Here is a 23633-nt window from a genome sequence, read left to right on the forward strand (position 1 = left end):
AAGGATTTTCCAAAAATACCACTAAACTTTGTTTAAAGAATCTTTCAATCCTCTCCTGTTACTGGACAGTAAAAGCATTTCAATTTGAAGTGCAACGTTGTTGCATTGGTGTAACTGTAATAGCATAAATTTAGATCTTGTACTTCTACAGACTCCTCCTGAATGGAGCTGTACCAATACCCTACCAATGTGATCAGAAATATTAGAAATAATATTCAGAGGACCAGGTGATTAAGAAAACAAACTAAAATTTCTGTACAGTACAATAATTTACTTTATCAAATCGCTACAAGTTTCTGTCCTTTGATTTCCAACTTCTGGTACAATAATGAACTGCTGCTGGGAATGTTCCTTCATTTTACATGAGTATTTATTTTTACCTGCAAGATGAAAACATCGAAATATTAGTTTTAAAAACTATTACAAACACTTGGGTGCGCAAGAGATGAAATAAAAATGCAAACAGTTTTAAAATTATTAAAAAAAATTTTACAAGTAGATTTAAAAGTTTGTATGAAATCTCAGAATTTACAAATTTCCCTCTTCAAACTCAAAATACAAAATAGGTAAACTTGATTTATTTATTAGGTGCTTGAATGCAGCTATTTTTTCAGCTTCTTCTTCTTTGGTTCACTGTTAGTGCTCAGCTCTGTAGTCTGATTTGGAACATCACTTCCCAGTATCTATCAAAAAGGGAGAAAAAAATATCGAAAAAAGGTTAAAGGAAACATTTAGTTTTTGCTTTCTTGTCAAAAATAATAATGGGAGAGGAGATGACTCTAAAACAAACAACAAAAGTTACATGCAGGTATGTATGTAGACCACACCTGACATTTCAGTGAAATAAGTATCTCTGACAGTAGGTATCAAGATAAGTTTAAGCCACCATATAAAATGTCATGATGTTGCTATAGCAATCACAATGCAAAGTGAGGTGGAAATTATTAAGAGCAAGGACAAAGACTAGGACTAAAAATAATTATAAAGTCTTGTCTTGGCAGAGTTCAAAGATCAGGCTAATTAATATTTTAGAAACAGATTCAACATTTTCCTAAAATCAAAAACATAAATGATTATATACTCAGGAACGAAAAAAGACTCCAATTAACATTTACTATATTGTTTTTAATTCACATTTGTCTACTATTTATTACTTAAATTTCTAAAAATTGTAAATAGCTGAATGCAAATACACAATCCCTTACTGGTGGTTTCCTGTCATCATGTAAAATTTGTCAGCTAACCTGAGATACAAAGAGGTATAATATAGGTGTCTTTGATGCAGAGGGGAAGAGGCCAAGATCCATAGTCTTGATGCTATCTGCTAGTACTAGCTTATAGTTGTGCAATACTTACAAAATTTATTCTAGGCAAAGATAGCTGGGCATATACAGAAGTTGCTGTGAAAAGGAACAGCCATTTTTATATCAAGTTTATGATTCTTAGTAAACCAATAGTTGCATGAGGTAAACTTATCCTTTTGCCCATAGAATTTTAAATTAACATTGTATTTACGTAGTAATATTTCTCTACCTGGAAAAAGACCCTCAAACTAATGTCAACAGGCATGTTAACTGCATCTCTTTTAGAGAGTCAATTACAAGTTTATGGTCTGCGAGCTGGAGCTTTGAATTTCAAATCATACATTACTTCTGATCCACAAGTGGAATTTCCACTGGTGGGAAAACATGCTTTGTGGAAGTGAAATTTACTTTAGGAACCCCATCTTCTTAAATATCTACATTTTAAAAATATATGGCTCCCACAGCATGTAGAAGCCACTTTGATTTTTTTTTTTAAAAAACACTGTCACTGAAGTCAGATGTTTTTGTTAAAAGCAGATGCGATTTGTGTTACTGCAATCTCCTAATAAATAGAAATAATGTTTTTTTTAAAAGTTAAATATGAAGTTTACTATACAATAGTTTTAAGACAACTGAATGATATATTGCTTTGCACTGTAAAGCCTGTACCTTACCTTGGGTTCTACCAGCGCCATACGAATTTTCTGGTGTTGGATGTTGGAAGCATCTAACATGATGTTCACTTTAACCTTGTCAAACGTACAAAATGTTGTTTTCTCTACTGTAAGCGAGGGTACCTGGAACGTGTCAATATTTTTAAGTTTTTTTCCCCCAACATGGAACTTTATATCTGAATACTTGAGGCTTACAATTCATTCCCAACATCTTGTATCTATTATTTTTGCTACCAGCTATGTATTTTCCCAGTTTATAACAGGCACCATTCACAACTCCTAATGCTCATACAAATTACACGCATCAACGAGTTTCCCTGTAGTTTTAATATTTCTTGACAAGCCTAAAAATGCCAATTGAGAGAACACTGACTGTCCAAAGTATCAACTAAATTATTTTTATATAATAAAAATAATATACTGTATAAAATCAAAAATGATGCTGTATTATGCTGTAGCTGGATTTCATTAAGAATGAATGAATGCTGTTCTCCCTCAGAACCTTCTGTATTTAAAAACTTTCAAACAAGGAGCATGAAGATGAATTGCTGTTACTATAGATTAGTTTATAACCTCAAGGATACAATATATTATGCCATTCCCTGCATCTAACCACTAGAATACTGATTTTAATCATTGTGCCCCATTATCAAATGAAAAGCCAAAATAAGAATAAAATCCCCTTAAATATTGTACCTCATCATTGTAATTGAGATTTGGCTTTGGTTTGTCTTTTTCTTCAAAGAAGACTGTTCCTTCTAAACCATATTTGGGAATTAGAACCACAACTGCATTCTTTCTTACAAATAAGATATACGCCTCCTCATTCACTACTCCTTTGTTTTTGAAGAATAACTGTAAGAGAGATGAATCATGAGGATAAAAACAAATGTTTAGGCAACGAAAAGATTTGCTAAAAACTGATATTATGGTTTGTTATGAAGACAATTATCAAACAAATCACAAGTAAAGCCTGTTCATACTATTCATTCAGACATTGTAATTAGTGTATTAAAGTATCTGTATTTTAAAGAACCCTTATTGAGGTTACAGGGACAAACCATCCCAATGTGTAGAAAGAATATGGCACGCGACCAGCTTGGCTTAACAGTGAAATCCTTGCTGATCTTAAGCACAAAGAAGAAGCTTACAAGAAGTGGAAGATTGGACAAATGACCAGGGAAGGGTATAAAAATATTGCTCGGGTATGCAGGAGTGAAATCAGGAAGGCCAAATCACACCTGGAGTTGCAGCTAGCAAGAAATGTTAAGAGTAACAAGAAGGGTTTCTTCAGGTAAGTTAGCAACAAGAAGAAAGCCAAGGAAAGTGTGAGGCCCTCACTGAATGAGGGAGGCAACCTAGTGAGAGAGGATGTGGAAAAAGCTAATGTACTTAATGCTTTTTTTGTCTCTGTCTTCACGAACAAGGTCAGCTCTCAGACTGCTGCACTGGGCAGCACAGCATGGGGAGGTGGTGACCAGCCCTCTGTGAAGAAAGAAGTGGTTTGGGACTATTTAGAAAAGCTGGACGAGTACAAGTCCATAGGGCCGGATGCGTTGCATCCGAGAGTGCTAAAGGAGTTGGCGGATGTGATTGCAGAGCCATTGGCCATTATCTTTGAAAACTCATGGCGATCAGGGGAGGTCCCGGACAACTGGAAAAAGGCTAACGTAGTGCCCATCTTTAAAAAAAGGGAAGGAGGAGGATACTGGAACTACAGCCCAGTCAACGTCACCTCAGTCCCTGGAAAAATTACGGAGCAGGTCCTCAAGGAATCAATTCTGAAGCACTTCTGAAGGAGAGGAAAGTGATCAGGAACACTCAGCATGGATTCACCAAGGGCAAGTCATGCCTGACTTATCTAATTGCCTTCTATGATGAGATAACTGGCTCTGTGGATGAGGGGAAAGGAGTGGACGTGTTGTTCCTTGGCTTCAGCAAAGCTTTTGACATGGTCTCCCACAGTATTCTTGCCAGCAAGTTAAAGAAGTATGGGCTGGATGAATGGACTATAAGGTGGATAGAAAGTTGGCTCAAAGGGTAGTGATCAATGGCTCCATGTCTAGTTGGCAGCCGGTATCAAATGGAGTGCCCCCAGGGTCGGTTCTGGGGCCAATTTTGTTCAATATCTTCATTAATGATCTGAAGGATGGTATGAATTGCACCCTCAGCTAGTTTGCAGATGCCACAAAACTGGGAGGAGAGGTAGATACGCTGGAGGGTAGGGATAGGATACAGAGGGCCCTAGACAAATTAGAGGATTGGGCCAAAAGTAATCTGATGAGGTTCAACAAGGACAAGTGCAGAGTCCTGCACTTAGGATGGAAGAATCCCATGCACTGCTACAGACTAGAGGCCGAATGGCTAGGCAGTAGTTCTGCAGAAAAGGACCTAGAGGTTACAGTAGACGAGAAGCTGGATATGAGTCAACAGTGTGCCCTTGTTACCAGGAAGGCCAATGGCATTTTGGGATGTATAAGTAGGGGTATTGCCAGCAGATCAAGGGATGTGATCGTTCCCCTCTATTCGACATTGAGGCCTCATCTGGAGTACTGTGTCCAGTTTTGGGCCCTACACTACAAGAAGGATGTGGAAAAATTGGAAAACGTCCAGCAGAGGGCAACAAAAATGATTAGAGGACTGGAACACACGATTTATGAGGAGACGCTGAGGGAATTGGGATTGTTTAATTTGCGGAAGAGAAGAATGAGGGGGGATTTGATAGCTACTTTCATCTACCTGAAAGGGGTTCCAAAGAGGATGGATCTAGACTGTTCTCAGTGGTAGCAGATGACAGAACAAGGAGTAATGGTATCTCAAGTTTGCAGTGTGGGAGGTTTAGGTTGGATATTAGAAAAAAGTTTTTCACTAGGAGGATGGTGAAAAACTGGACTGCATTACCTAGGGAGGTGGTAGAATCTCCTTCCTTAGAAGTTTTTAAGGTCAGGCTTGACAAAGCCCTGTCTGGGATGATTTAGTTGGGGATTGGTCCTGCTTTGAGCACAGGGTTGGACTAGATGACCTCCTGAGGTCCCTTCCAACCCTGATATTCTATCTGGCTATAGTTCACAACTTTTTGCTATTTAGCTGCTGTAGTGGGGTTCAGATAATCCTGGGCTCAATGTCAAGGTATTTTAAATTTAAAATGTATTATTTATAAGCTTTTTAAAAAAAAAACACATTTTTGTTTGTAGTATATATGGTCTTTTTTTAAAAACAAAAGTAGTACAAGGGAGTCCTGTAGATACCTTATCTATTATCCTAGCTAAAATTAATATGTTCTTTAGAAGCAGCACTCTAATGCTGAAAACTTTAACCATTCCTTACATGCTTCAGACTTGACTTATATGTTATTGCACTGCACAGTATACCAGAATATTACCTACACCGATGTAGCTCTTATTACAAAAGTTCACTCTTTCCTACAGTTTGAAAAGCATGACCTCATCTCAGAACTACTTACCTGGGTATGGAATGCAACTGATGCTCTTTGTGCGTACTGAGCCATTTTATGTCGGTAGTTGAGATTTTTACACAGATCTGCTAGTTTATGTTTATCTGTAAGTTCTGGGTAAGTACTGTCTGCCTGTATAGCCACTGCCAATAGTCGATGTACTATTATATCAGCATACCTGCACGGATGAGATAAAAATTACTAACAGAAGGCTGAGCCAACATATCGGAATGTACTCATTTTTTGGAAGTTTCTGAATATCATTTTATTTTTATGAATGAAATTATTCAATTTTTTTTAAAAAAGCTTATCCCAGACAAGGGACTTTATTTAACTGGTATTATGGTAGCACGCGGTGAAAGTCAATAAGCAACTCTATAAAAAAAAGACATTTTACTGAAAAGAACTGTTCCCTGTGTGAATTCAAGATTATATTTGCTTATTTTAGTGACAAAAAAAAAATCTGCCACAGAGCCAGCACAGTGATGCAAGAGTGAACTGAATTACTTTCTGATTTCTACAACATCAACAGAATTCCTTACTATGTTCCACCTGCAGACTTTTTATCATTAATGATGCGTAAACCAGAAGAAACACAGTTAGACTTTCAAATTCAAGGGGGAGTTTGCACACTGGCAGTTGAGCCATAGTTTTTTCCCTTGTCAATTGAGCAAATTTAAATATCGAATGAATGATTCAGCGTGGAATGCCCATGCAATTTTTAACAATTTTCAGAGCATAACTGAACTTGATTACATATGAAACTATGGCAGGACAATAACTTTTGCTTAACTCAAAAAAGATATCCAGTTTGTCTACTGACATATTATCCTTGGACTGTTAACAGTTCTACAATTTACCAACAGTTATACATATGTATTCCACAGAATTTCAATGATCCATATACAATACATTTGCCTTAAAGATACATCTAAGGAGTAAAGATAAGCACAGGTAGTTTCCATAAAACTTAGATCTACCAGTATATCAGGTTTTTTTTTTTTTTCCACCAAATGCATCCGATGAAGTGTGCTGTAGCTCATGAAAGCTTATGCTCTAATAAATTTGTTAGTCTCTAAGGTGCCACAAGTACACCTTTTCTTTTTGCGAATGCAGACTAACACGGCTGCTATTCTGAAACCAGTATATCAGGGAAAACGTAAAAATAAGCCCTATTTTAAAACATATACATTGAAATTACCCTTTACATGTACACTTGGTTTCCACATCGCATTCTCACTCAAGTCAATAGTAAATTACTTCATAGAATATCAGGGTTGGAAGGGACCTCAGGAGGTCATCTAGTCCAACCCCCTGCTCAAAGCAGGATCAATCCCCAATTTTTCCCCATATCCCTAAATGGCCCCCTCAAGGATTGAACTCATAACCCTGGGTTTAGCTGGCCAATGCTAAAACCACTAAGCTATCCCTCCCCCCAAAGATATTTTCTTCCCTGTGAAACATACAGATGAAATGTCATTTACTAAGTTAATGTTAAATTAAGGCTACATTTTATATATGTAAATTAATTCCCCCCCTAAAATATTATTTTACACTCAAATTCTGCAGCAGAGCTCCTACACGGTAACGATTTGCCAGATTCTGCTGTAGGTTCTGTTTGGAGTGTCTCATCCTAAATGGATCCCAAAAATGTGCTTTTATGCAACAGAATTATACATTAAGGATGTACTGCTTTCCACTTAAAATACAGAAACAGACCTATTTTATGAAATGTATGACTGAAATCAGAATACTGAGCCTGATGTCATGGGAAAGAGTTACAGCAAACCTAGGAACACAGGAGTCAGACCAAGATGACAGGAGCACTGCACAAGTCATCCTTTTCAAATATAAATCAAAAGAACTATCATGAAATTTTGTTAATTACAAGGCAAGATGCAGTATGTAAAGTAGTTTTAATGCATTCATCACTCTCTTCTTTCCTTTGAAAGTTCCATAAAGTAAATTACCTTCTGATGGGTGAAGTAAAATGTGTATAAATAGGTGATGCTAAGCCATAGTGATGAAAATCATTATCCATTCCAGAGCAAAAATAGACAGCTTGCATCATGCAGCGAGTGGCCAAGATTCGCAACAGCGTATTTAGATATGGGAAATCAGGAGATTCAGCTTTGTCTAAAGTGTCAGCTAGAGCCTTTGCTGAATCAGTCTTAATTTCCAAATTCTGTAAGAAAAAAGGCCAGAGTTATATTATTGTCAAATCCTTAAAAATTTTCAAAGCCATATGCAGGAAATTAACTGCACCATCTCAGCACTTCCAAACTTATCAGATACGTGCTGCCCCACATACTGCATCTCAGTGGTTCTCAAAAGTTATTTGATCATGCCCCCTTTCCTTGTGTCTGTAGTATTTTACGCCCCCCCCCCGCCCCTCCCAGTCCCCAAGCAGCGACCAGCAGCCGCTGCTCTCTGGCCACCCAGCTCTGAAGGCAGAGCAGAGAGTTGCGGCTGCTGGCCGGGCGCCCAGCTCCGAAGGATGACACAGTATAGTATTGCCATCCCTACTTCTCCCCTGCTGCAGGCGGCAGCGCTGCCTTCAGAGCTGGGTGCCCAACCAGCAGCTGCCACTCTCTGGCTACCCACCGCTGAATCTGTGCAGTAAGTTTTCTTTTTTCCTAAAGCTTCTCTCACACACCCAGAACACATTCCCCCCACCCCTTCCCCGAGTTTAAGAACTTCTGTCATATCTGATAAATCACCTTAGAAGTGCTGACAATCTGATAGAATGTCAGTACCTTAAAGAACAGTATAGTTCTGCACATGGACTTTGATGGGCCAGCAGCAAAGAGCTAAAAGCTAACATTCTAAAAATTCAGCAAAATGTCAGATCTAATTAGCAGGGTAGCAGAGGGAGGGTGAAGGAAATGACTTTGTTAAAATTAATAATTGTATGAGTTCTTTGGGCTGCACTTTGAGTTTTCATTTCTTCATTGAGCAATGAATTGAAGGTGAGATGCCGAAAAAAAAGAAAAGAAAAGAACAGGAGAAAAATAAGTCTGCTCAGTTTTAAAGTTAAAGTTTCTTCAAGTGCCAACCCTACAAATTCAACCAGCTACCCCAATCAAAGGGGGGGCTCTTTCCTTCTGGAACATCATCACCACTAAAAGATTCTCCAGGTCAAATTATGTCCTCAGTAGTGATGCTGTAACTGGATCTTTGTAAACATGAGCGTTGATGATACAAGTCCTTATAAATTCCAGTTCATTTTTCCATTGCACTACTGGTTTTACCAGGCAACAGTAGTTTAAAATTGTAGCTATTATACTAGATAAACAGGACTCTCAATACACACAGGGACCAAATCCATTGGGAAAAATGATATTTTGACAGTCACTTTTCAGATTAGAGACACACAAATCATCATCTCAATGTTACAGCTAAGGAGCGACTTATCCAAGAAGCCAAGTCAGGGGCAGAACTTTCATCATAACACTCTGCTCCATGCACGAGAATAATAGCGGAAAAGAAAGCAAAGCTGAAAGAAATTGTGCACGGCCTCTAGAAAGTAATAATTTTAAGAAGTTCAACTCAAAAGGGGCACAAAGATGTTCCTAAGATAGACAGACAGAAAAAGATTGAAGTTCAACTTCCCTTTAATGAATGGAATTAACTAAAAAGTTATTTTGCCTATCTTAAACTCATCCCTCTGATCTAAGTGTTATACAAAAATATGTAACTTTAAGGTTAGTTGTCTTGGCATTTATTTCCACCTTAGTTTATGTTAAACCACTGATTGGTCATGTCTGAAATACTATGCTTATTTCTAGATTCCAACAGCAATATTTGTTTTCAGAACCTATTAACTACAGGTCAGTGATCCTCCCTTTAAGTAAATGCAAAATACATTAACCAGCATAAATGATATAGAAGCCAACACAATTACCTTAAAAAGAAAGCTCTTAAAACTGGAGAGGGGAAAAACAGCCTTCCACAAGATATAAAAGATTTAAGGTTGTATTGCTTCCTTCATTCAAAAACAGGTATTTGACAAATGGGTTGGTGGAGTTTCTCAAAGCATAGACTAAATGGTGTAAGGCCAAGTTGGATTTAAAAACAAAATGGAACACAATACACAAAATAATGGGTAGAAATGGAATTTAAGTGGAGAGAAAGGTCTACACAGCAGAACAGCAAAGAATAGCCCTTTATTTAGAATTACTTTATTCTAAAATGTTAAAACTTGCCTTGGACTTTGCTGCCTTCACAAGGATATCATAATTTGATGGAGGAGGAGCCGGGTGTTTCCGGAGCAAGGCATATTCTGAGAATTCCTCATGAATTTTTTTTGCTACGGAGATATTGGCAAGCAACATAAACTCTTCAACCATGGAATTAGTTTCTCTGTCAACAGGAAACATTTTGCACCGTTAGAAAAATATTCAATTTTTGATTTGCTTAAGCACTCAATAAAGAAGTCTTGTCTGCTAGTAAACTAGCAATTTAGAACATTTATACAAACATAAGTAGACAACATTTTAAAATATGTAAAGACAAACCTATATATTTACATGGGTCCAAAAAGGAGATAGAGACAGAAGCAAAAAGTTACACTAAATCAATCTTACAATTTATCTGGAGGGGAAAAATGGGGACAAAATCACAATAAAAAGTCTGTAAATCAGATCACATGGCACTAGTTTATTCAGCACTTATTCAGAAGGAAAATCACGGGATGAGCCACTTTACATTTTCTTAAATAGTCTAGTATAATTGTTCTAATATTAAAGCACACTCTATATAAAAGAACTCATTTGCACATATGTGCACATATGCCAGATAAAGTTGAGAGGATCTAATGGAGTCAAAAAAATTTTGACTTAAAAGTTGGGCTGGGCTTAAAGGAGCTGGCTACACAGATAAGCTTAGTTCCTCTCTTCTTGAAAGTCCCTCGGTAGCACTATGTCCTATATTAACATAAAGTATCTCGGGATCGTTGTGCATGTATATAAATGCTGTGTGTCTACCCAGATCTCTGTCTCCCAGTGTGCCCCACCCGATGCTGTCCTCCCTTGGCCTCCAAACTTCAGGTCCAGTGTTTCCAACAGGCAGTGTTTGTCCTCATCCCCAGGAGGGAGTTGGTAAGGATCCCTCTGCCTCATCCCCATGTGCTCCAGGCTTCTGGGGAAGGGATTCTCCATTTGCTTCCTGTATGTGCAGCAAGCAGGATGGAAGCTGGACTCTACCCTCTCATTCCCCTGCTCGCTGCCTTTCAGCTGGTATTGCCTCTGCCTTTCAGCTGGTGAACTGAGCTCTTATCTATGTTCATTAACTGTTAGGTAGCCCCACAGGAGATTGAGAGGGCATGTTGAGCCTGTCATTAACACTAACGTTAGGCACTCAGGATTTGAACATTTTGGTCTACGCTGATAAAAAGTAATATCTCAATTTGAAATATTACTATGGACCTTCCCTGATTTACATACTTCATAGACTTATTAGGAAATTCATAGAAATCATGCATCTATCTAGGATTAACTGACCAAATGTAAGTGGACTCTACAAATGCACTATTCATTAAACAAAACAACAACTCTTCCCACCAGAAACCCATAACACATACTTAAGCTCTTTGGTCTGCAAATCAATAGGATCATGAGTTTCACTATCTATATGGAAACGAACTTCGGGTGAAGAAAGTGTTAAAGCCCTGAAAGACAATAAACAGAACAAAATAATCATGTATTACAGCAAAAAGTACTGGAAGGCTCAGTTTAAGTAATCTGAACAATTATACTGCTTGACTGTGATATAGGTCAAGCAAGTGTAAATCATTTCTATTAACAGGAGTTAGGGGTGCTTGGCATCTCTGAGGATCAGCCCCTGAATTCCCAAACCAAAATGTTACTGCACTTCTATGGGTATGTCTACACTTCAATCTAGGGCTGTAATTTCCAATTTAAGGAGACACACTCATGCTAGTGTGCTAAAGATAGGATGTAGCTACAGCAGTGGAAGGGGTTAGCAGCCCCAAGCGTGTGCCCATCAGAGATGCTAGTACAAACTCGGGGAAGCTAACCCCTTCTACCGTGGCAAGCTACCACAAGTAGGTCTCCTCAAACTAGGAATTACACCCTCAGCTTGAAGTATACACATATCCTGTGTTTGTACTTTTAGGAGATATAATTTTCTACTTCCTCTTTCAGAGATAAAGAAAAGTTAACGTTCCTAAATACGCATCTACTTGAGATGACTGAATATTGTAAGATGAAAGCTGAAAACAAAAACTCTTCTTTATATATTTCTTGTATAGTAAAGTATTTCAAATGATACCTAGCAGTTCTGCTACAGCTCAGGTTGTTTCAGTTTTAGTTAGAACCTCAATTCTCTAAATGGTCTTCCCTCCTGCTCTATAGAAACTTTCTGGCACTCCTTTAACTCAAAACCAAGTATAAACAGTAAGTTTTGCAAAGTGGTTAGGTTTAAAATATAATTGTCCTGCTATGCAAATCTTATTACAAATATCTATCGCAAACTTACAAAAGAAAATTAAAAGGTTAAGTATAGTTGGAGAACTTAAAATAACTACCTTATACATAGTCTATATTATTTTCTAATGGCAATCTAACACTGATCTTCGAAATGTTATATTGGCTGGTGCAGACTAACCCCAAGCGGCATGATATAGTTGGACAAATTTAAAACTAAACAGATGAGACCATGACATTAAAACCAATTTGAACAAATTTACCCATTATCAATTCTTCTCTTCTTCAGAATTTTTGCTAATTTATTTAGTCCACGCAAACTAGTAGTAATATCATCTTTCATGCTTGAGGAATCAATTCTCATCTGTGCCTCCGCGTATGTAAGGGATGCCTTGAAAAGAAAAACAAACAACGTGACAATACCACATACAACTGAGCATTGAACAGCAAAATGTTCTTCCCTTTGTTGGAAATACAAGCCATAGTTCATTGTCAAAGTATGCTGAAAACCAGTACAAACAAGGAAATCATAATCCCTAAGACTACCACTCGACACTGAATTTACCTCATCATCCTCAAGTGTTCTGAGACTAACAGAAAACACATATACAGATGTACAAAAATTGGCTTTTACACTGTACTTTTTGTGTCTGACATATGTTTTCATACGATTTTCAGATTTGATGAGCACTTGCAGCTCCCCTTGATTGTACAAGAAGTTATGGGTGCAGGACACATCTGAAAATCAGGCCCATTATATGTTCATAAATGAATGTAAATATCAGGCCAAAAAGTATAGGAAGAGAAATGTAACCTCTTGTTTAATTGCCTTAACGTCTAGAAAAAAGAAAAGGAGTAATGAAAAGAAGGAAAAACTCCTATATATTGAGTCTCTGGATCCTTAGGACATTCAGTTTCCTGTACAGTTTTTCCAGGTTGTTTTTATAAGCATTAAAATAATATTTTAATACACATAACTAACCTTGGAATTAACAACACTCTTGGTAAATTTGGTTTTTAAAATTTCAGCGTTGTGGTTCATTTCCCATATACATGAAAATGCAAACCTAAAAAAAAAAGAATCAACCGAAGTTAAAAACATGGAAAAAAAATCTGGAGCTACTTGGACAAGATCTAAATATAGATTAGGTACAAATACCTGTCCACGTTAGATCTCAAGGAGCATAAATTGGAGCTAAGTAATTCTGGAACCATATCAATCCTCTGTAAGACAAGGGATAAACAAACTATTTAGCAATACATACAGTTTTATCTAAATTAGTTAGAGACTTCTTTCAATCCCAAATCATATGACAATAAAATATTTAACAGCAAGAAAATATTAGTTCTAAGCTTTTATTAAGTGGCTCTTCCAGCTGGCATTAATCTCATCATGAAAAATATAAAATAGGTTTTCAGATTTATAAGAAAAAGGAATACACAACTTCAGAAGAAGCTTATTGCTTCTGAGTGGGATCTACCAGGTGTAAGTTTTTGTAACGGCTCTTTCTACAGTAGCTATTATTGAAAAGAAATGGTGGTCCATAAGAAATATACTGCTGTGAGTTAGACAAAACAAATGGAGCTGAATCGGGCACAGACATCTGTGTGATGGAGCCTTTCTAGGCTACAAGAGATTCTGCAATGAGAAAAGCCAATCAGATGTTACTATATTTAATTGAGCAGACTCCATAGCTTTGACTATCTTGTTGCCTATGAATGTCACATCACTGTATTTACTTTAGGATTCCGTACTTGTGCCAATTGTTCTACTGTAACTACCACTTACTGTGTCAGCTCTACTCTGGCTGACTGATGACCAGTAAGTGAAGGGACTATAACTCTGATCTTTAACAGTGATCTGCAAATTACAATGAGTTTAATACTCCAGAGTCAGAAGTATGTAGAATACCGCTCTTAATCCTGCTACTTGGGATATACAGTATATGCAACATACTTCTAAAGTGATGTATTTCTTATTGTGATTTAGAGAGAACCTTTAGAATGATCTACAGTCCTGCTCTATTGGCTGACTCCTGATACAATGTATGTTTACTTTAACACATTATCCAAATTAAGTGCAGTCTAAAGGCCTCCCTTTTGTTCAGCTTGGAGATAATGATATGTCTTCGTCTCCTCCAAATAAAATGTTACCAACAACATTCCACCAAAACAAGAAAGCTCTATGAAAAGAACATTTACTTTTTCACATAGATATACGGTTGTCCCTCTTTTTGCTGACTCTTGGTCCAAAGCATTTCCTGGTCGAATAAAATGGCTGACGTCTGCAATATGTACACCAACCTTTGAAAGAAATAAAAACATGATTTTCAGCATATCACACTGTATGCATTTTATGGATTGAAGCAGTGGTTCTTGAATTATCTTAAGCAGAGATTCACAATATGAAAGACTGTCTATGTTTTCATCTCTCCTCACAATCCCATTTCCCTGCAGCAACTACTGCGATTGATTACATGAACAAGTAACCTTAATTTAATTTCACTTTAAAGTGATGTTTACAGTAGATGCAACATAGGGGTGCACATCTATTGTCCAGGTGACAGACTTTACATTTATTGGGATGGTAACTCTCCTTATTGCTTGCAGCCTCCACTGCTCTAATCCCTCTCCAAGCCAAACTGCAATTTAGGTGGTCTTCCTCTGTGTTTGCTAGCTCTACAATTTTGGTGTTATGTGCTATTATTGTCACAAGCTAATATACATAAAACACACAATACAATGAGTTGTGAGGTGCAGAAAGGTGTTTTATGAGTAACTTAAAAAAACCAAACAACCCCCACCTTCCCAACCTTTGTAAAAATACCTTAGACTCCTAGACTGGGCTACTGGTTTGACTATAACACATGGAAAATGGGAATAGCAAATACTATGCATGCACGACGTTGTGGTAAAAATTAACTTTTCAAATTTCCTGAACTACAAGCTTGGTTTCTCAACATTAAATGTTAATTAGTATTACTATTCCACTTTTTTTTTCTTTTTTTAAATAGACACCAGAGTTCACTAGTTAACATGTGCTACCTGGACATAAGCACAGTCTCAGATAACATGGAAAGCTATACACATATGTACATGCATCTGTATTATGACCCTCACCCTACAAAAGGATCAGTGCTGGAAACTAAAAAGGGCACAAATCACCTCATAGGAGTCCTCCTGTGGGATTCTGAATGCAGGATCAGGGCCTACTACTACACATTGGAAGTATTAAAATGCATGTGCAAAACAACTAATATCAAATGGTCATATCTTCAGTAACTGAAAACCAACGTTTTTCACATCTAGTCCTAGACCTCAGTGAGACTTAATTCCATGCTAAGTATGTCAAATTTCCATTAACTAGTTATTCCATCTGTGCAAAACTTAAAGAATAGCCAAACACAAATGTGTCAAAAAAAAAAAAAAAAAAGGAAGCCGCAGATGTAAGATCTTTGGGCAGACAGCATACTTGGAAGATTTCAAGCCAAGAGCAGGATTATTGGGAAAATTATGAGTGAGAACTGGGGATTATAGTTAAATATGTTTTATAGCCTAGAAATGTCTTTTCTGAGCAACCACTTTAAGGACTTGTCTCCACTTAAAATGCCACAGTGGCACAGATGCGTTGTTGTAGCTGCACTACTATAGCGTTTTAAGTGTAGACACTTCCTACGCTGACAGGACGCGTTCTCCTGTCAGAGTAAGTAATCCACCTCCCTGAGAGGTGGTAGCTAGACTCAAGAATTTTTCTGTCGACCGAGTGCTGTGTGCATGAGGATTTAGGTCAGCTTAACAATGCCATTCAGAGATAATGGACTTTTCACACCCGACTGACAGTTAAACTGACTTAATTTTCTAGTGTAGACCAGGCCTAAGAGACCCGCTGAAGCAGTCTAAACGCATGTCTTCACTAGCAACATTAAAGCATTGCCCCAGCAGCACTTTATATGGCTGTGTAGTCACGCATCTCCATGAGAGGAATAGTTACTAGTGCTGGGAGCCGCTGGTGCACTGTCTACATTGGCACTTTACAGCGCTGAAACTTACGGTGCTCAGGGGGGTATTTTTTCACACCCGAGTGAGAAAGTTGCAGTGCTGTGAAGTGCCAGTGTAGACAAGCCCTCTCACAGCATTTTCCCTAAATGCTGAGTGACATTGCATATCGCACACCCACTTCAAAATTAAAAAAAAAAACAACAAATCTTTTTTGTGACTTTCTTGGAAAGTGAAACTTAATCTCAAGAAAATTTTTTAAAAATCCTCTTTGTCCACCCAATCATATTTCATTTTATGTGCTGACATCAGTGGCCATTACTGCAATTGGTGAAGACAAAAACATTTTCTAGCGCTGCACATTAAAGAAATCCCATTTCAGTTCCTCCTGCCATTACATTGTTGTTTGAGGAAAGGTGGGAGGGAGAACAAATAAATGACCCATAGATAAGAAAATAAGGGAACAAAATACCTCTAGATTTCCATTTTCCAGTTTTCTGCAATGTAATGCATCATCAATATCAGTACAGCCTGGAGGATCCACGCTACAAACACACAGATACCTTAAGTCTTCTCTAAATTTCATGTCCTGAAATTTTAAACAAGTTTTTCAAACATATTGTAGAAACCAAACTACAAAATGTCATTAGCGGAATGTACTTTGGGGTAAGATTTTAAAAAGCACCTAAGTGAGTTAGGAGCACAAGTCACATCGACTTTCGGTAATAGAAGAGCTTCTCTCTTGTATACAGTTAGGTCAAAGTGTACAGGTACTACAGTGATGGACAGAAGAACTATGAAAGAAATGTTTAAAGCATTTGCTATTTACTGGCAAACAGAAGAAAAAAAAAAAGACATAAGCTTTTCATGAACCGAGTCAGTATGGAGTTAGCAAATGATCAGGAGCTAAGAAATAGTGGTTCTGACACTCAGTCCTTCCGAGTGTCATAGACAGTATTTCTTGGCTCCTGATCCTTTGCACAGCTCATGCTGACTTGGAGTACATGGAAAATTTTGTGGTTTAGGAGAAATCATATAACCTCTCTGTCTCAGTTTTCCAATTTAAAAAAAAAGTTGCAAATGAATATGTGTATTTTGAGATAGTACCTCAGAGAGGAGGAGCTGTGCCCAGCTTCAGGCAGGAGATAGATTTTTTGTGTGCACGTGTTTATTTTGAACCATATGCCAATAAAACCTGTCCCTAAGGAGGGGTATTACTGAATAGAGAGAAAGACTGTACAGAGCCCTGAAAAGGGGAAGCAGAGGTAGAGTGCTACAAGGGGGTGCTCAGGTGGCAGCCACTCTGTTACATGTGTTTTTAATTTACCTCTTCTGTAATGCTCCATGGCATTTTTGGTAAGAAGCTAAGAACAGCCTGGGAGAAAGCCTGATGGGGAACATCATGTTCAAGAAGCAGAACTTCTGTCTCAGTCTCTTTATCTCCAGCAGTTCCTAAATTCTTTACAAAGTGACCCTAAGAAACGAGAGAGAGAGATATTTAAGCAACATCTTGACACAGGGCTGTTTGACAATCAAATACTTAACATTACAATCCCTTAGGCTGTTACTGAGCTAAACTATACACTATACAGTACACTCTCCCCTTAGGTACTTCCTCATCTTGGAGGTCCATTGTTTTTTTGTGGCCCACACATTCCCTAAGAACTGTTCTAGCCAAAGATATTTAAGTTCCAAGATTTTACCCACTCCTTATTTCCCCCTTTGGAGCCCCAATGCCCTTCTTGAGAGAGATGGTATTCTCTCCACAGTTATACTCTCTCCACATTTCAGATTATAATACTCTTTTTATACTGATTTGTTTTCCCAGATTGTCAGAAATATAAAGTTCTTCTTTCATTTCGAAGTCTCATAATGTGCTTCACAGAGGTTAACTTCAAGCCCTGCTTATTATTTTTGAAGACTGTCAGTGTATGCAATACTATACAGGAAAAAGGAAAACACAGCATTCCCTGGCCTATATAAGTAAAAACACCAGAATCAGTTCAGAAATATTTCATTTCAGAACTTTAGGTCCAGACTTTCAAAGCCTAAATACAAGAGCGGAGAGTAAGCAGCAGCTATGGATGCTCAGCACCTCTGGGGGAAAAAAAAAAGAAAAAAAGTGGGGCCACTTTAGACACTCAAGTTTGAGAGCCGTGACCTCAAATGTTATTCAATTATATCATTATTTTGGGAACTTCCTCAGCATTGCTAAAGGTACTCAAAACATGTAACACAAGGAAGTTTTAAGTCACCTAGCTTAATTAAAAATGACTATCCTCAGATATATTATAATGAAATTTTTATTTTAAAAAAACTTACATTAGGATATCTGGAATTTCTAGGCCAACCATCAATAGCAACAATAATTCTTTGTCCCTCTAATGCGGAAGCTTGTCTGGTTTCTATTCGAATTCGAGGGATTCTGCGATCAGCTGGTGTAAACAAATGCCGTCTGGCCTGTTGAAAGAGAAAAGGAGAAGAAATAACTTTTCACCTTCCCCCTCTTTTTTTTAATTTTTTTTTAAACATTTACAACAAACAGAATATTTGCTTACCTCTTTTATCTGTGATTTGGAAAGCATGCCACAAAATGGTCTCCAATTTCTTTTTATAATACCTACTACTCTTCCTGATGGTCTCAACATGTTCTTGCTTACGGATGACTTTAGCTAGGATTTAAACACAAACAGTATTTGAGTTCATTATTTTAAACATAGCTAATATAGCAAATAATCTAACTTGTGCTTTAAGGACACAAATTTTATCCTTCACTGTAATGGTCAAACTATATTATGACATCATAAATAGGACCATGACTCTCCCATCCTCCCATATCCTTTACACCACTTTTAATGTCTGCAAGGTGTGACATCAGCTGCTTTGATTTAGATTAAACTGGTTTTAACCCTAAATGTACAGATATATTACATAAGAACACCACAGTGGAGAAAAAAAATTTGCAAAAAGGGTCCATAGATTCCAAGGCCAGAAGGGATGACGTGATCATCTAGTCTGACTTCCTGCATACACCGGCCCCAGAACTGCTCCCAAAATAACCCTAGAGATCTTTTTGAAAAACATCCAATCTTGATTTAAAAATTGGTCAGTGATGGAGACTCCACCCTGACCCTTAGTAAACTGTTCCAATGCTTAAACGTCCAATGCTTAAATTTTCTTGCTGTTAAAAATGTACGCCTTATTTTCATCTTCCAGCATTTGGATCAGGTATACCTTTCTCTGCTAGATAAAGAGCCCATTATTGAATATTTGTTCCCCATGTATGTACTTATAACTGATCAAGTCACCCCTTAATCGTCTCTTTGTTAAGGTAAGTAGACTTAAAGAGATCAGTGTATCACCATAAGGCAGGTTTTCTAATCCTTTAAATCATTCTCATAGCTCTTCTCTGAACTCTAATTTATAAACATCCTTCCTGAATTGTGGACACCACAACCAGACACAGTATTCCAGCAGTCATCACACCAGTGATAAATACAGATGTAAAATAACCTCTCTGCTCCTACTTGAGATCACCCTGTTTACGCATCCCAACATCACATTAGCTCTTTTGGCCACAAGAGCTTTTTTGGTCGAACTGGGAGCTCATGTTCAGTTGATTATCCCCAATGACCTCAAATCTGTGTGTGTGAGAGGAATGTTGTCTTGTTCTGCTGCCCACACAATCCCCCAACTCTCCTCCACTTTTGCTGTTCTGTAAACCTCTTAAGAAAAGTGTCTTGTTACTCGGGGACGTGAATGGGGCGGAGGGGTGCTTATTTTAAGACAACAATTTAAAAGCCAGGAAATTCAAAGTTAATGTAACAGGCATTTGACTATTTGGAAATTAAGGTGCCCACTGTATCTGAACTCCACCCCCACAGAAACACTATCTTCCTGTCTCTTTCTGTGAATGGAGTATCACAAATACGTGCCATAGAATGTTTTATAAATGGTTCCCTATATACATGACCCCACTGAAGGCTAATGGTTTGTCATCACACTTAACCTTTGCTCTTTTCATGCAAGAGCTGTAATCTGGACCTAGCTCCGTGTCTAATAACTGCTCATACATGGAATCAGAAGGTAATCACGTAAGACCTTCCATACATTCCAGGAGCAGGACCATTTATGAGCAGGGACTGATCACCCCCAGTATGCTATTTTTCTAATTAGAAACTCATACAGTGCATCTTTTTTACATATCTGTGCACATTTAGTACATCTATATGTCTATAATAAAGGCAGGAGTTGGCAGGAAAATTGTGTAATTAAGATTAAGGCATCCAAGTTTTTGTGGTTTCAGAGTAGCAGCCGTGTTAGTCTGTATTTGAAAAAAAGAAAAGGAGTACTTGTGGCACTTTAGAGGCTAACAAATTTATTTGAGCATAAGCTTTCGTGAGCTACAGCTCACTTCATCGGATGCATCATTTTGTGGTCACTAATAATAAGAAATAATAATAATACATAATAATAACTAAAAAATAAATGTTACAAATTGTTATTTGTAATCAAAAACAAAAGGATGGAGAAGTTTCTGATTTTTCTCAGAAATGACTAAAGGCAGTGTTTAAAACAGCATAGGCATCTTTTCTATGTATTTAAAAGAAATATAAATCTTTGAAAAGATGTGAAATTTAACCTTACATGTGAATTTCCTGATGTTGTGGGGTTTTTGTTTTAAATAACTAATGTTTTTGTAAGGTATTTTATTGACACCCCCTTAAGCTGCTCATAAGTACACGTATCATCAATGTTATCTTTACTTTCTTGGTCTAGGCATAAAAAGTTAAGTTCTCAATAAATTATCATCCCCTTAAAAATAAAATAAAAAATAAGAGCAGCAGGTAAACTGGAGGATACATCTTGTTTTGAAGGAAATTTCAAAAAAAAATTCAAAAAATACAAATCACACGGAGAAAAGAGTGAGAGGTAAGAAAGTCTGTATCCAAGTATGACCTGGTTACACTGGCATTCCTGATTTCACATCTCTCACCACTAGAACTGGATGAAAAAAATTGGGTATCATTGTTACAAAATTTTATCCATTTTGTCAATACTATAAATTTTGGAAATTTTTAACTAGACCTATTGAACTCATCTTTCAAGAGCTGAAATAGATCTTTCTCCAGGTTGCCAGGCAACGAGAAGAAAGGAGACAACACATGAACACAAATAGGACTGAATCAGAAACCTGTAATTTATATCATACAGAATTTTCTCTCTCTTCTTCGTTTTCATCATCATCTTCATTTTGACCCTCATCTTGCAAAACCACAGAGGATGGTGCAACCCACTGGTCTTCTGCCAACAGTTCCACAGCTACTAGATCTTCATGAACTGCTCTGTTTAAATTATTAAGCCCTTGTATAATTATCTGTTTAAGAAAGCAATGTTTTAGATATTAAAATTACAAAATTGTACAGTAGTCCCCCAGAGGCCTTATTGTGCTAGGCACAGTACACACATACAATAGAAGCAGCAGTCCCTGTCCCAAAGAGCTTGCACAGTCATTAAGAGCTAGCAATAACTATTTTTTCCATCCCAGGTCTCTTTCAGTACTAAAAATACTTTTCTAGTATTCTCACTCTCACTAACCACACATTTTTCAGATTTTAACTCAGACTGAACTTGGAAAATCCAAGAGTTATCTCCTTTTATTGTTAATCTTTGATTCAACTGATTTAAAATTTATCTTAAATGTACAAGAAACTTTATTAAAGCACAAATGTGATCTTTCATATGTTTCCCTTGTGACACTGGTAAACCAAGTGCCAGTTCTGACCAAAACTGTAGGCATTAGCTAAGACTCATAGCTGCAAACCAAACCAGCATATTTGTAATAATAGGTATTATTAATTATTATTATTATAAGACTGTATTTAGTGTTTAGACTATGAAATGTTTGTAAGTTGCTATGTGCGTTAATCTCACTTGTAAGGTCTGTATCCCATGCTATAAGGAAATATGTAAGTTTTGCTTTATGATCTTGAAAATGTTTGCTCTGAACTTGTGAACACAAGTGGGGAATTGTCCCACCCACCCATTAAGAACGTCTTTCAAAATTAAATGGATCATTATGGGACATCACTATACAAAAGGACTGATAATGGCCTTATCACACCTTAGAAGTGCTACATGCAAGAGAGCTCCTCTCATGGACTGGAAAGCCAAAAGTAAAAAATAAAAAAAAGGGTCAAAAGAAAAACTATTCATCTCTCTTTGTGGTTTGATCTCTCACAGAGTCAAAGACACTAAACTAAAGCAGAGCTCCCCAGGGTTGACCTGAGTCTGCCCTGAAAGACATTTTGAACGGACAGATTATTACCACATCTCTGTCATCTTTAGGAATCACAGATGGTAACTCAATGTGAGCATGTTTGCTTGCTTTACTCTGTAAAATAACTCATTTCTTTTTCCTAATAAAGGTTAATAAACCTTTAGATAGCTTATTACAGGAGTGGCTACAGAAGTGCTACTTGGTATAAGGTCTAGGGTACCAACTGATCTGGAGTAAGTGAGTGGTCTCTTGGGACCGGAAGCTACCTGAATATTTTGTGACTGTTGGTGTAAGTGACCATTTGTCACTACGTACAGCTTGCCTGAGTGGCCAGATAGACCAGAGAGTCTAAGGGGACTGCCTGTGAGTCAATGGTAAAACTGTAACAGTGATCCTGGAGTTCACATCTGTTACTGGGTTAGTAAAATCTAATTACAGATATAGAACACACCACTTCATGTTTCACATGTATGCAGAGGAATCAATTAAAAATATTACCAGAAAAGAAGAGACTCTATGGTATTGCACAGTCCAATACAAAACCACTGATTCCACAAACATCTCCCATATCGTGATGAAGAAACTACTATCTCATACTTGTACGAGTTAACTGTATACCTTGCAGGAAAAACATTTCAGCATGCAAAGAATTGCTCAAAGAATTATCCTTGTTACATGATGTAATGAAGCTACTGCCTCACCTGTTAGGATATAGATATTCAGGTCTGTCTGTAAAGGGGTATACTCTAAGAATTTAGGTGTATTCTTATCACTTGGCTAGTTATAGATGTATAAAAGAAAATCAGAATCACTGTCTGCCGGTGTAAGAGCCGTCTCTTACTGTGACGGTCTGAAGCCCTGTTCTTAGGCTAAGGCCTTTGGCTAAGCAACAGAGGCAGCTATAAGCTGGGAAGCGACTGGTCACATCCTCACATTCCAAACTAGTTAAATTGAAATAAGGTGCTATTGGGCTGTTAGGAATACCGATGAAGTGAGCTGTAGCTCACGAAGCTTATGCTCTAATAAATTTGTTAGTCTCTAAGGTGCCACAAGTACTCCTTTTCCTTTTGCGAATACAGACTAACAGGGCTGCTACTCTGAATCGTGTCCTGATAACGCCTATTGCCTCCAGAGAAAGGGAAGTGCCTAGAAAATGTAAAAGGAAACTTAGTTTGATAGCATCCTGTCTGGCAAGAACTCACTTATCAATAGCTGGGATGTGAAATCCTCACTTCTGTATTGTTTTGTCATTATAGTTCCCACTTTGCTATTGTTTGTCTGTATAATCGCTGTCTGGTTCTGTGATTGTTCCTGTCTGCTGTACAATTAATTTTGCTGGGTGTAAACTAATTAAGGTGGTGGGATATAATTGGTTAGCTAATCATGTTACAATATGTTAGGATTGGTTAGGTAAATTTCAGGAAAATGATTGGTTAAGGTATAGCTAAGCAGAACTCAAGTTTTAGTATATAGTCTGCA

General features: G+C 37.4%; 1 protein-coding gene across 5 annotated transcripts in view; it reads right to left on the reverse strand.

Moving 5' to 3' along the window:
* Positions 1 to 256: 256 nt before the first annotated feature.
* The window catches only part of DIS3 (DIS3 homolog, exosome endoribonuclease and 3'-5' exoribonuclease), a 31563-nt gene continuing 8186 nt past the window's right edge, over positions 257 to 23633 (reverse strand). For 4 of the 5 annotated variants that reach the window (XM_038400839.2, XM_043504585.1, XM_038400848.2 and 1 more), the window contains 16 exons: positions 21087 to 21251; positions 18433 to 18546; positions 18197 to 18334; positions 17202 to 17348; positions 16347 to 16463; positions 14081 to 14182; positions 13038 to 13102; positions 12861 to 12945; positions 12142 to 12269; positions 11014 to 11100; positions 9638 to 9794; positions 7403 to 7617; positions 5442 to 5610; positions 2675 to 2833; positions 1979 to 2101; positions 257 to 683 (listed from right to left, as the gene is read on the reverse strand). In XM_038400839.2, the coding sequence (XP_038256767.1) occupies positions 603 to 683; positions 1979 to 2101; positions 2675 to 2833; positions 5442 to 5610; positions 7403 to 7617; positions 9638 to 9794; positions 11014 to 11100; positions 12142 to 12269; positions 12861 to 12945; positions 13038 to 13102; positions 14081 to 14182; positions 16347 to 16463; positions 17202 to 17348; positions 18197 to 18334; positions 18433 to 18546; positions 21087 to 21251 (2052 nt within the window). In that variant the 3' untranslated portion in view covers positions 257 to 602. The remainder of the gene's footprint in view (positions 684 to 1978; positions 2102 to 2674; positions 2834 to 5441; positions 5611 to 7402; positions 7618 to 9637; positions 9795 to 11013; positions 11101 to 12141; positions 12270 to 12860; positions 12946 to 13037; positions 13103 to 14080; positions 14183 to 16346; positions 16464 to 17201; positions 17349 to 18196; positions 18335 to 18432; positions 18547 to 21086; positions 21252 to 23633) is intronic. The other variant, XM_038400854.2, reaches the window with a different exon arrangement.

Source organism: Dermochelys coriacea, chromosome 1 (assembly GCF_009764565.3).
Source record: "Dermochelys coriacea isolate rDerCor1 chromosome 1, rDerCor1.pri.v4, whole genome shotgun sequence".
NCBI lineage: Eukaryota > Metazoa > Chordata > Testudines > Dermochelyidae > Dermochelys > Dermochelys coriacea.